Here is a 14,466-nt window from a genome sequence, read left to right as displayed (position 1 = left end):
ATGTCTCTGCTGGGGCATTGGACCGTAGCAGATGATCCCCATGAACATTGACATGGCGATGACCAACTTGGACTTTGTAAGTCAAAGTCCTCTGTAGTGCAAGATCACACCTGAGTTCCACAGGCATTTGGGGTATCTGAAATCCCGTATCATCACCTTCTCTCCCTCTATCAATTCTCTGACAGTCTTTGAGTGTCTGTCATGAGCTTTCTTCGGCTGTAGCTGGTGCTTTGCCATAGTGTTTGACAAGTCTGGTTTCAACAATGTCAGGAGGGCACGTGGTTGGAGTTTCAGAAACAGTTCAGCTGGTGTACGTTCCGTTACTGTGCATGGTGTGTTACGGTAAGTAAACAGGAAAAGGGGAAGCCTTTGGTGGGTTGGCACAGACTGAACCTCGAGTCTAGTCCAGGCCTTCTTAAAGGTTTGCACGGCTCTCTCTGCTGCTCTGTTTGATGCCGGATGGTGAGGTGGTGACAGGATGTGCCTTACTCCGTTGTTATTGAGAAACATTTCTAAATTGTTCGATGTGAAAGGAGGGCCATTGTCCGAGACGAGCTCCTTGACTAGTCCAAAGGATGCGAACAGGTATCTGAGAAGATTGATGGTCTTCTCAGCTGTGGTCAGTTGAGTAGGGAACACTTCAATCCACTTTGAATGGACATCGACAAGGAAATGTTTCTTGTCAATCTTGGCGTAATCCACATGGATGCATCCCCATGGTGTTGTTTTCTATCCAATAGTAATAATAATATGCAGATTGTATGATCTAGAATAGAGTACGAGGCCGTTTAATTTGGGCACGATTTTTTCCAAAGTGAAAACAGCGCCTCCCTATTGACAAGAAGTTTTAATGTTTTTCCTCATAATCCTGGACTATCGGACCACCATTTTATTACGTTTGCAATCGCAAAAATAATCTGCTCAGACCCCAACCAAGGAGCATCAAAGGTCGTGCTATAAATTCTCAGACAACACAAAGATTTCTTGATGCCCTTCCAGACTCCTTCTGCCTACCCAAGGACGTCAGAGGACAAAAATCACTTAACCACCTAACTGAGGAACTCAATTTAACCTTGCGCAATACCCTAGATGCAGTTGCACCCCTAAAAACTAAAAACATTTGTCATAAGAAACTAGATCCCTGGTATACAGAAAATACCCGAGCTCTGAAGCAAGCTTCCAGAAAATTGGAACGGAAATGGCGCCACACCAAACTGGAAGTCTTCTGACTAGCTTGGAAAGACAGTACCGTGCAGTATCGAAGAGCCCTCACTGCTGCTCGATCATCCTACTTTTCCAACTTAATTGAGGAAAATAAGAACAATCCAAAATTTCTTTTTGATACTGTTGCAAAGCTAACTAAAAAGCAGCATTTCCCAAGTGAGGATGGCTTTCACTTCAGCAGTAATAAATTCATGAACTTCTTTGAGGAAAAGATCATGATCATTAGAAAGCAAATTCGGACTCCTCTTTAAATCTGCGTATTCCTCCAAAGCTTAGCTGTCCTGAGTCTGCACAACTCTGCCAGGACCTAGGATCAAGAGAGACACTTAAGTGTTTTAGTACTATATCTCTTGACACAATGATGAAAATAATCATGGCCTCTAAACCTTCAATCTGCATACTGGATCCTATACCAACTAAACTACTGAAAGAGCTGCTTCATGTGCTTGGCCCTTCTATGTTGAACATAATAAACAGCTCTCTATCCCCCGGATGTGTACCAAACTCACTAAAAGTGGCAGTAATAAAGCCTCTCTTGAAAAAGCCAAACCTTGACCCAGAAAATATGAAAAACTATCGGCCTATATCGAATCTTCCATTCCTCTCAAAAAATATTGAAAAAGCTGTTGCGCAGCAACTCACTGCCTTCCTGAAGACAAACAATGTATACGAAATGCTTCAGTCTGGTTTTAGACCCCATCATAGCACTGAGACTGCACTTGTGAAGGTGGTAAATGACCCTTTAATGGCGTCAGTCCTTGTGCTACTAGACCTTAGTGCTGCCTTTGATACCATCGATCACCACATTCTTTTGGAGAGACTGGAAACCCAAATTGGTCTACACGGACAAGTTCTGGCCTGGTTTAGATCTTATCTGTCGGAAAGATATCAGTTTGTCTCTGTGAATGGTTTGTCCTCTGACAAATCAACTGTACATTTCGGTGTTCCTCAAGGTTCCGTTTTAGGACCACTATTGTTTTCACTATATATTTTACCTCTTGGGGATGTCATTCGAAAACATAATGTTAACTTTCACTGCTATGCGGATGACACACAGCTGTACATTTCAATGAAACATGGTGAAGCCCCAAAATTGCCCTCGCTAGAAGCCTGTGTTTCAGACATAAAGAAGTGGATGGCTGAAAACGTTCTACTTTTAAACTCGGACAAAACAGAGATGCTTGTTCTAGGTCCCAAGAAACAAAGAGATATTCTGTTAAATCTGACAATTAATCTTGATGGTTGTAAAGTCGTCTCAAATAAAACTGTGAAGGACCTCGGCGTTACTCTGGACCCTGATCTCTCTTTTGGCGAACATATCAAGACTGTTTCAAGGACAGCTTTTTTCCATCTACGTAACATTGCAAAAATCAGAAATTTTCTGTCCAAAAATGATGCAGAAAAATTTATCCATGCTTTTGTTACTTCTAGATTAGACTACTGCAATGCTCTACTTTCCGGCTACCCGGATAAAGCACTAAATAAACTTCAGTTAGTGATAAATACGGCTGCTAGAATCCTGACTAGAACCAAGAAATTTAATCATATTACTCCAGTGCTAGCTTCCCTACACTGGCTTCCTGTTAAGGCAAGGGCTGATTTCAAAGTTTTACTGTTAACCTATAAAGCGTTACATGGGCTTGCTCCTACCTATCTTTCCGAGTTGGTCCTGCCGTACATACCTACACGTACGCTAGATCTTTGTGGGCTATACTCGGCCTTGTCTCAGGATGGTAAGTTGGTGGTTGAAGATATCCCTCTAGTGGTGTGGGGGCTGTGCTTTGGCAAAGTGGGTGGGGTTATATCCTTCCTGTTTGGCCCTGTCCAGGGGTATCATCGGATGGGGCCACAGTGTCTCCTGACCCCTCCTGTCTCAGCCTCCAGTATTTATGCTGCAGTAGTTTATGTGTCGGGGGGCTAGGGTCAGTTGGTTATATCTGGAGTACTTCTCCTGTCTTATCCGGTGTCCTGTGTGAATTTAAGTATGCTCTCTCTAATTCTCTCCTTCTCTCTTTCTTTCTCTCTCTCGGAGGACCTGAGCCCTAGGACCATGCGTCAGGACTACCGGGCATGATGACTCCTTGCTGTCCCCAGTCCACCTGGCCTTGCTGCTGTTCCAGTTTCAACTGTTCTGACCTGCCCACCGGACATGCTACCTGTCTCAGACCTGCTGTTTTCAACTCTCTAGAGACCGCAGGAGCGGTAGAGATACAGAGAGTATGTAAACAACTGCCTCTGATTGGGAACCAATCCAGGCCACCATAGACCTACATATGTCTAGACTAGACACACACACATAGACATACAAAAACCTTAGACAAGACTAAAAACACACATACCACCCTCGTCACACCCTGACCTAACCAAAATAATAAAGAAAACAAAGAATACTAAGGTCAGGGCGTGACAGCCTCAAACTCTGGTACTCGACCAATGGTTGCCATTTTCATAGTTAATTGTTCAGTTTCCACATTCCTTTTATTCCTTCATTTTCAGAAATGTCATCTAATTCTTCACTTTCTCCATTTCAGAAGTTTCTGAAATGTTTTCATTATATGCGCTCATTTGTAATAATGTGCACACTATGTTACGTTTCATCTTTATTATTTTTACACTATTTCTCCACTGAGATTGTCTATTTTCAATGGGTTCAATGACAGTTCTTATGATCACCAGCAGAGGACATTGTCGCTATTCTGGACTCCCATAGGCTTGCTATTTGGCAGCTCTTGAACACTGTTCCTGCTAGCAGTGCTTAGCATAAGCAGTCTTCTACTGTAGGAAACAACGGACGATTTACATCATTATATTGAGTTTAATTACTCACGCAACATTCTTCCCATCAAGCAATGTCCGTTTAAGAAGCTTAATCACCTCATCGCCACTGTAATATTTGTGTTGTGGAGAAAATTACCAGGCAGGAGACGGGAGTACAGTTCAGTGCTGTTTAGTAAATATATCTCATGCCCTACATTAGTAGCATGTGCACTTCCTATTAGGTGTCATAACATAACAGTGCCGTAATTCATTACTGCTTAGTAACAGCATAGTAACTAATATAGGCAGACACAGTACCAGTCAAAAGTTTGGACACACCGACTTATTCAAGGTTTTTACTTATTTTTTTATATTTTCTACATTGTAGAATAATAGTGAAGACATCAAAACTATGAAATAACACATGGAATTATGTAGTAACCAAAAAAGTGTTAATCAAATCAAAATATTTTTTTTATTTAAGATTCTTCAAAGTAGCCACCCTTTGCCTTGATGACAGCTTTGCACACTCTTGGCATTCTCACAACCAGCATCACGAGGTAGTCACCTGGAATGCATTCCAATTAAACAGGTGTTCCTTAAAAGTTAATGTGTGGAATTTAAGTTAATTTGGGCCTCCTGAGTGGCGCAGTGGTCTAAGGCACTGCATCACAGTGATAGCGGTGCCACTAGAGATTCTGGGTTCGAGTCCAGGTTCTGTCGCAGCCGGCAGCAGCCGGGAGACCCTTGGGGCAATGCACAATTGGCCCAGTGTCGTCCGGGTTAGGAGAGAGGTTTGGCCGGCAGGGGTATCCTTGTCCCATCGCGCACTAGTGACCCCTGTGGCGGGCCGGGCGCAGTGATACGGTGGTGTATGGTGTTTCCTCCAACACATTGGGGCGGCTGGCTTCCGGGTTAAGTGGGCATTGTGTCAAAAAGCAGTGTGGCTTGGTTGGGTTGTGTTTCAGAGGACGCACGGCTCTCGACCTTCGCCTCTCCTGAGTCCATACGGGAGTTGCAACGATGAGACAAGACTGTAACTACCAATTGGATACCATGAAAAAGGAAGAAAATAAAAGTTAATTTGGGGAATTTCTTTCCTTTTTAATGCGTTTGATCCTATCAGCTGTCTTGTTCAAGTAACAGATACATCTCAAAATCAACTGTTCAGAGGAGACTGTGTGAATCAGGCCTTTATGGTCGAATTGCTGCAAAGAAACCACTACCAAAGGACACCAATAAGAAGTAGGGACTTGCTTAGGCCAAGAAACACGAGCAATGGACATTAGACTGGTGGAAATATGTCCTTGGTCTGACAAGTCCAAATTTGAGATTTTTGGTTCCAACGGCCGTATCTTTGTGAGACGCAGAGTATGTATGCAGATGATCTCTGCATGTGTGGTTCCCCCCGTGAAGCATGGAGGAGGAGGTTTGATGATGTGGGGGTGCTTTGCTGGTGACACTGTCTGTGATTTATTTAGAATTCAAGGCACACTTAACCAGCATGGCTACCACAGCCTTCTGCAGTGATATGCCATCGCATCTGGTTTGGGCTTGTTTTTTCAACAGGACAATGACCCAAAACACACCTCCAGGCTGTGTAAGGGCAATTTGACCAAGGAGAGTGATGGAGTGCTGTATCAAATGACCTGGCCTCCATAATCACCCGACCTCAACCCAATTGAGATGGTTTAATTGAAATGCATTCCAGGTGACTACCTCATGAAGCTGGTTGAGAGAATGCCAAGAGTGTGCAAAATTGTCATCAAGGCAAAAGGTGGCTCAAATATAAAATAGATTTTGATTTGTTAAACACTTTTTTGGTCATTACATATGTGTTATTTCATAGTTTTTCTGTCTTCACTATTACTCTACAATGTAAATAATAGTACAAATAAAGAAAAATCCTTGAATGAGTAGGTGTGTCCAAACTTTTGACTGGCACTATAGATCACCGATACTACAGGTTTGAGTACGTAATCACACTGAATATTGACAGTTTATTATTTTTTACTGTCTTTAGGGATTCTCTAGTGCAAATAATGTGGCAGGGTACAGATGTACAGTGGGAGATAGAGATATAAGGAAAGGGATTGCTGGGGTCAGGTACTGTCCGTACATTGCAAATGAGCAGAGCAAGCGTTTTGGTGTTCCATGGTATCGTCAGTGCTCTCTTGCTTACCAAAAATGGGAATGAAAGCTAAACTAAACTAAAACAGATGTATTGAAACTGAAAGTGACCGAGACAGGGGAATCTCTGTCAGTGTTCCTTCAAACAGAATGAGGGTAGCCCTACTGGTGAGTCATGTGTATGATTTGGCACTGTCGTGCTCGTGCATGAAAAGCCTAGGATGCCGGACGTTTCTGAGATACTGGAACCGGCGCTCCTGGCACTGACAATTATACCAGGCTCAAAGTTGCTTAGGTCACTTGTTCTGCCCATTCTAACGTTCAATCGAACAGTAACTTAATGCCTCGATGCCTGTCTGCCACATGACTCACTTTCTGTAGGAGTGAAATGAGGTTGGCCCACTGTCTTCTGCTGTCTGTCCTCTGTTGCTCTACAGCAAACTCTATAAGACAACAGATGTGTCTTTCCTTTGAGAGGATGAATATGATCACATTGCTGAATAGGTTACATTCCACTAAATCTTCAACTTAAAAGGGATTTGTTGAAAAAGTGGTAAAATGGTGAGATATTACCTTGATATACATCATATTTCACTGCTCCACAGCTCAGGTAACACAGCATGTTGACTGGTCTATAATTAGTGATCTGACATGCATGGACATCCACATGCTTCAGGATTCAAATCTGGATACACTGTAATAGTTGAGTTGTTCCATGAAATGAGTGCCTTTGGCATCCTTTTGAAATTTTAAGTACAAATTGTGCACCAATATTGAATGTTAAAAACATGTTATATTCAATGGAGTGGAGAATTCAATAAATCATTTTTTTTATATGAATAATGACTTGCTAAATTGCCAAAATTCAACATGTTGACAAGTCTCTCCGTGCACCATCTGTGACTTCAAGGGAGAGTTCAACCCACTTAACCCCAACATTTCTCCAAGTTTTCACCATGATTGTAAAGTCCTAGTTATTTTGTTGATTTGACAGTCATTTCTAAAGATTATTATTTATTTAATGTTTTTAGTGATTCATTTGAAGGTAAAAAAAACAACAACCTGTCCCTCATTTTAAGGTCAACCTGTAACCTGTAAGTGAACTGAACATTCATTTGAATAAGATGAAAGACTGTGTGAGACTGTGTGAATCAGGCCCTCATGGTCAAATTTCTGCAAAGAAACCACTACTAAAGGACAGCAATAAGAAGAGACTTGCTTGGGCCAAGAAACACAAGCAATGGACGTTAGACCGGTGTACATTTATCCTTTGGTCTGGAGTCCAAATTTGAGATTTTTGGTTTCAACCACCGTGTCTTTGTGAGATGCGTGTGGGTGAACGGATGATATCCGCATGTGTATTTCCCATTGTAAAGCATGGAGGAGGAGGTGTGATGGTGTGGGGGTGCTTTGCTGGTGACATTGTCTGTGATTTATTTAGAATTCAAGGCACACTTAACCAGCATGGCTACCACAGCATTCTGCAGCGATACACCATCCCATCTGGTTTGCGCTTAGTGGGACTATCATTTGTTTTTCAACAAGACAATGATCCAACACACCTCCAGGCTGTGTAAGGGCTATTTTACCAAGAAGGAGAGTGATGGAGTGCTACATCAAATGACCTGGCTTCCACAATCCCCCGACCTCAACCAAATTGAGATGGTTTGGAATGTATCAGACCGCAAGGTGAAGGAAAAACTGCCAATAAGTGCTCAGAATATGTGGGAACTCCTTCAAGACTGTTGGAAAACCATTCCAGGTGAAGCTGGTTGAGAGAATGCCAAGAGTGTGCAAAGCTGTCATCAAGGCAATTGGTGGCTATTTGAAGAATCTCAAATATAAAATGTATTTTGATTTGTTTAACACATTTTTGGTTACTACATGATTCCCTGTGTGTTATTTCATAGTTTTGATGTCTTCACTATTATTCAACAATGTAGTAAACAGTAAAAATAAAGAAAAACCCTTGACTGAGTAGGTGTTCTAAAACTTTTGACCGGTAGTGTATATATTCTTATTCCATTCCTTTACTTAGATTTGTATGTATTAGGTAGTTGTTGTGGAATTGTTAGATTACATGTTAGATATTGCTGCACTGTTGGAACTAGAAGCACAAGCATTTTGCTACATTCGCAATAACATCTGCTAACCATGTATATGTGACCAATAAAATTTGATTGATTTTTGATTTGATTTGAAAAATGGTAAGGAAAGGTAATGAAATTAAAATAGATGTATTGAAACTAAAAGTGACCGAGACAGGGGGAATCTCTGTCAGTGTTCCTTCAAACTGAGAGAGCACAGGCGGAAGTCATAAGAATGAGGGAAGCCCATCTGGTGAGTCATGTGTGTGATTTGAAAGGGGTAGTATGTATGTATGTGACTCATAAAGATCTTCTTCCACACAACACACACATCCACACACTCCCACTCAGCCCCTCCCGATACCGCATCACTGTGAGAGTGTTCTGCTCCGCAAGGAGAGGAAGTAGATACTGTATCTGTCCATCAGCACTGTTGTCCTGACTGTCCACTTCCTCTCTCCAGGTCTGAATCTGACCTGTGTGCACGGGCCAGTAGTGCCACAACAGTGACACGACAGATACACACTCAGATAGTACCAAAGCTGTGCCCATACTTGGCTGGTTTTGACTGATCACTAAATCGATTAAGCAGCTGCTTAATATATCTTTTAACTCTCATTTGAATCTTGATTATGACTATTTATGACCATTGGCTTTAGGGTAATGCCAGAGTGCCTTATCATATCTCTACTATGTTTCTTGATAACAGAAAGTGGGATGGATAGTCATGATGGTCATGACAGTGGTGGTAAAGGTGGTAAAAATGGTACTGATGATGTACTCTGAGACATTCCCATGGCAGTCCCCCTGCAGGCTGCTGATTCTGGGGGATCACCAGGAGATTGGTAGGACAGAAACTCCTCTCTGCTCTTTTTATCACCTGCCACTCTCTGCATAAGACTGTGATGAAACGGCCTGCTTCCGCAATCCAGAAAATGACTCAGCCCTATCCTTCTCTCTCTCTCTATCGCTCGCTCGTAATTGAGAAAGTAGATGGAGAGAGAAAGCGAAAAGAGGGAGACCACTATTACTCAGACTGTCTAGGGACACACAAATGTGACGCAATGCTCTCTTAAGACAGCACTATGATACAACAACCTACAAATATATTTTTTATCACCAAGAGTATATTTTAAAACTGCCTGAAATGTTTATTTTCCAAAAATCTCAACTGTCAAATTGTATAAATAAATGGCAAGACAGAACACCAAAAACAGTAAACTGCTGCATTTGCAGCAATGATTGTGCAGTGGTGGGTCATTCTTGTCTAGGCACAAGGGTTATTGAGTGACCTTTGATCCCTTCACTGTATGATTACCACATTTTCCCTGCACACCTTTTCCCTGTAATGTACATAATTTATATGGTGCAACGACCAGACTGGGTACGCATCATAATGACTGACACAGTGTGTGTGAATGCAAGAACGCTGGCTGTCTTTGTGAAATGTTGTCTTGTGACTTATCATCTCATACCGTGCAGCAACAGGTAAGCTGTAAAAAATGGTTGATAACATCTATAGGTGCTTTCTACACTTTTGTTATTAATTATACAAAAATATACACTACCGTTCAAAAGGCCAGCATCCCGGAGTCGCCTCTTCACTGTTGACGTTGAGACGGGTGTTTTGCGGGTACTATTTAATGAAGCTGCTAGTTGAGGATTTGTGTTGAGGATCTGTTTCTCAAACTAGACACTCTAATGTAGTTGTCCTCTTTCTCGGTTGTTCACTGGGGCCTCTCACTCCTCTTTCTATTCTGGTTAGGGCCAGTTTGCGCTGTTCTGTGAAGGGAGTAGTACACAGCGTTGTAAGAGATCTTCAGTTTCTTGGCAATTTCTCGCATGGAATAGCCTTCATTTCTCAGAACAAGAATAGACTGATGAGTTTTAGAAGAAAGTACTTTGTTTCTGGCCATTTTGAGCCTGTAATCAAACCCACAAATGCTGATGCTCCAGATACTCAACTAGTCTAAAGAAGGCCAGTTGTCAGTTTCAGCTGTGCTAACATAATTGCAAAAGGGTTTTCTAATGATCAATTAGCCTTTTAAAATGATAAACTTGGATTAGCTAACACAACATGCCATTGGAACACAAGAGTGATGGTTGCTGATAATGGGCCTCTGTACGCCTAGGTTTACCATTGTATTAACTGTGCTGCCAGACTTAAAGTACTGCATCCTGAATGAGAACAGTGCTTTCACAATTATTCACTTTCAAAATTACTATCAATTGCATTTTGAGATATTATTTCAGGTGGGCAAAAATGTGATATGTTTTTCATACTCTACAACTACCTTGGTGGGCTGTGCAGTAACATCAAAGTGAATAAAAAATGTAATTGCCCAATGGAGCTTTAGTTTCCACGATTATTTTAGGCTGTGATTAGTTCTCTATTACTGTAACAAAATACTGTAATTTAGATAATAATGCTGTTTCATCCTCTTCTTCTATAGCCACCCCCCGACGTCTTGGTCATCCATCCATCCAAGTTCACCATTTTTTTAAACACTATACATAGTATAAGGTATAATATTATAAAGGTTTCTGAAAAATAAAGGGATTCGTTTAATTTACCTTTAACTCTTAATTTGGATTAAAACAACAATTTGCATGTGGAATCAGCTGTTTCTGGTAAACTTGTTATTGTCAACGTCTCAGCTAGTGCTATCCTATAGCCAAACCCATAATGTATGCCCCATTATAAGAGGTGCTGTATGCATATAAAATATGACAAAATTCAAGATTACATGTTGATGTAGGTATTTATGCATTTAATATTTTTGACCAGATTTTGATATTTCTAATTTAGCTTATTTCCAATGCGTGTTTTCAGACTACCGACGGGATTCGTCAGGGCGTGTCACATATATGAATATATAAAGACATTGGGGTCTGAAATGATTAACACCGTTGATAAAGATGAGCAATAATGACTGTATAAAATAAATGATTCAAATACTGAGCTACAGGTAAATGCCAAAATAATGGAAAGACTTGAGTAAATGAGGGATACAAAGAATATTGAAAGCAGGTGCTTCCACATAGGTGTGGTTCCTGAATTATTTAAACAATTAACATCCCATCATGCTTAGAGCCATGTATAAAAATGCTGGGCAGGCCATTATTTTGGCTGCCATGGCTATGCCTCCATAGGATGACAATGCCCCCTTCCAAAGCGCAGTGGTTTCACGAGCATGAAAACTATGTAAACCATATGCCATGGCCGTCTTCGTTACCAGATCTCAATCCAATTGAGTACTTACGGGAGATTCTGGAGCAGTGCCTGAGACAGCATTTTCCACCATCAACAAAACACCATTGAAGCTGTTCTGGCTCGTGGTGCCCCAACACCCTATTAAGACACATATTGTTGTTTCCTTTATTTCAGCAGATACCTGTAGTTTATACATCAGTAATAAACAGCTAGGAATCCAATGGTTGAATTTGTGTGATTGTTATTTTAGTTATATGACAGTATATGGCAACCAGCTAAATGACAAATCACACAATTTCAATCATTGTTTTATAACTGTATATTAATTATTTATAAAAGATTAACAAGTAACTAACAGTGTATGAACTAATTATACGCCCCGTTTAAAATAATTTGGCCCACTACTAATGTAAAGAGTAAAGGAGGGATTGTAGGTCTTTAAACCCAATACCGATCCAATGGTCTAATAAATCAGATACAAAAATAAAATGTAGTTCACTAAACTCATTAGAATATCATATTTAATGACTAATTAGGCTAGATTACAATTACACTGTAAAAAGTAGAGTTTGATCAAGATAAGATTTATTAGCAAAATTAGACATCATATTAGGCCCTTCTATCTCAAAATGATAGTGAAAACGGAATAATTTAGCAATTATGTGCTTACAAACTTCTAAACAGAATTGGCAATTGAGATGAATCATCCGTGCAGGAACCCCTACTCAAGCTGCTGAGAAAAACTCCAGGCCACAAGAGAAACTAAGGACGTATATAAATATCAAAGGATGCAGCTAGGATGTATGTCAATCACAGATTGTTATCGCTAAAAGGTAAGTCTGCTCTGTCTCTCTCTCTCTCTCTCTCGAGCTCACTCTCTGAACTAGTGTTGAGCTTTACAGGTGTTCCATAGCTGGACCACCTGTGGTATACTCCTTTATCGCTATAAGGCATGGATACTAAGAAGTCTGTGTTAGTGCGATGGGAGAATGATACTAGGTTAGAAAGCAAGGATTTTTGGAGCTTGTCAAATTCTACAGTTTTCCATAGTAGGTACTAGATTGTCAAGGATCTACAATTTGTACTGTCTTTGTGTTGTTGTTGTAAAGTAATACATATTTAGGGCTTTATTCAATTTGTATTGCTGAAGCGTTACAGATTGCGCTATAGAAATGTAAAGGTAATTTCCTATTGAGACGAAATATGTAGCGTTTACCATCTGTCAGTGCAGTCTCCATTAAAGCCAGAACATTGCCTTTAAATTTCAATCACGCTATAAAGCTGAACTCCTGCAATACAGATTGAATAGAACCATTACAGAGAGTTCCACAAGTAGCCAACATGTAATGAATATTGATTAGAATAAATGTTGACATGATTGTGCAGTTCAGCATACATTCATCCTCTCCCTGTCTCTTCCAGATGGCTGTTTGGTGGTGCGTTCTGTTTCCCCTGTTCTTCCTCACCCTGAGCTGTGTGTACCCATGTTGTGCTTCCACTCCAGGCCTACTCCAGGCCTACTCATACTCCCTCAAATCCACCAGGTGCACCCACGCCCGGGTTCAGCAGCTGCTCATGAGATATGTGAGTTAACTCCTCTGTTATTCCTCTGTTACTGGTGGCTAGTCTGCTAGCACTTATATGCCCAGAGACAACAGCTATCCTCACCTACTACAGGCTGTTATCATAATGTACCCTCATTTGTCTTGTCAGAAAGAGGAGCTGTTGGATGACAAGCAGTTTGAGGACAGAGATCTGGAGTTACAGACCATACCATCACTCTCTACAGACTTCTACTACTGGCTTCAGATGAAGGTTTGTGTTTGTGTGTGACCTGTGTATGAATTACTGTTAACCTGTGGTGGTTTAATGCTTTAAAAGGTACGATGGAGCAGGAGGGACATTGTGTATAATGTTACGATCTGTACAGGACTGGGAGCGTCTGAGTGCTGCCTCTCAAGACCTGCACACTTTCTGGGCTCACCTGGATATGAAGAGAAAGGAGATGGAGGTGGATAAGGTGGAACAGAGAGCAGCCCACTGGATGGGGACAAGGGGGAAGGCTAAAACCACCATACCCCAGGGTATACACCGCATTCAGACAGACCTGCGGGATCTCATGACAAAAGTCAACTTTCAGGTACAATGCCCACCATATAAACGAATGAACGAACACATGCACAGATATACATTTGAGGTGTTCACACATTGTGTGTATACTTATTGTCTTTGCACACTAAATTACGTGTTCACATAGCTACCCATCACTCAGCAGCTACTGTATATCCACCGTGAGGAGAATATTGTTACGAGCTCAGTCTGATAAACCTCTCTGTGGTCTTTACAGTTGAGGTGTGTGAACAGTTCCAGTGTGAGCCCCACCTCTCCCCCAGCCCTGACCCGTGCAGTGAGCCCTTCCTCCAGCCACCAGGCCCCATCAAAGTCCCTGTGGACCAGCCGCCTGGAGGGCTACGTCATCCTCAGGGACCTGGAGCGCTACCTCACCAAGCTGGCCAGAGACTTCATCCTCTTGAAGACCAAACACAGTGGTCCTCCAAGCGCCCAGCCCAGTGGCAGATAAACACGGTGTGCATGGATTCATATTCATAATGCGTAATAGTACTGCACTAGCCTGGAAAAGTTGTGGTCAGAGTGGCTTAACTTATTTTGTGGACGAGGGATAATATTGGATGTGAGAATTTACGTATTGTTATGAATCATAACACAACAGGATTTTATGTTGTCAATGCACACCGTTTATTTAAGCAGTAACAAGTTAATACAGCTAATACCAATAATAATGATATTCATATTATTCATATTTATAAATAATTCAGTATTACTTTTGACAGAAAGACTTCAATGGAGTTTAATTTCTGGTATTTACCCTAAGATCATGATTTCTCATCGTTGAGAGATGCTATGTTCACTTTGTTACATGGAGTATTACTGTAAGTTGTACAGCCTTACTCTCCTCTGGGTTTCTCCCTGAGTTTCCATCTTTTCTGTCTCTCACTCTCTCTGACGAACAGCCGAGAACCGGAAGAGTGCTGA

General features: G+C 41.3%; 1 protein-coding gene across 1 annotated transcript; it reads left to right on the top strand.

The window, feature by feature from the left end:
* Positions 1-12,786: 12,786 nt before the first annotated feature.
* LOC129816407 (uncharacterized) lies at positions 12,787-14,162 on the top strand. The gene is made up of 4 exons (XM_055870865.1): positions 12,787-12,996; positions 13,126-13,227; positions 13,343-13,552; positions 13,760-14,162. Exons 1-4 carry the CDS (start codon positions 12,787-12,789, stop codon positions 13,991-13,993), a joined length of 756 nt encoding a protein of 251 aa, XP_055726840.1. The 3' UTR covers positions 13,994-14,162.
* Positions 14,163-14,466: the final 304 nt, after the last annotated feature.

The sequence above is a fragment of the Salvelinus fontinalis genome, chromosome 2 (assembly GCF_029448725.1).
Source record: "Salvelinus fontinalis isolate EN_2023a chromosome 2, ASM2944872v1, whole genome shotgun sequence".
In the NCBI taxonomy this organism is placed as follows: domain Eukaryota; kingdom Metazoa; phylum Chordata; class Actinopteri; order Salmoniformes; family Salmonidae; genus Salvelinus; species Salvelinus fontinalis.
This window is presented reverse-complemented; position numbering and strand designations above follow the sequence as displayed.

Coding starts and splice junctions, on each gene's coding strand:
- LOC129816407 (XM_055870865.1), top strand. CDS start 12,787: ATGATTGTGCAGTTCAGCATACATTCATCCTCTCCCTGTCTCTTCCAG. Junction 13,228..13,342: donor ACTACTGGCTTCAGATGAAG/GTTTGTGTTTGT, acceptor CGATCTGTACAG/GACTGGGAGCGTCTGAGTGC. Junction 13,553..13,759: donor TGACAAAAGTCAACTTTCAG/GTACAATGCCCA, acceptor TGGTCTTTACAG/TTGAGGTGTGTGAACAGTTC.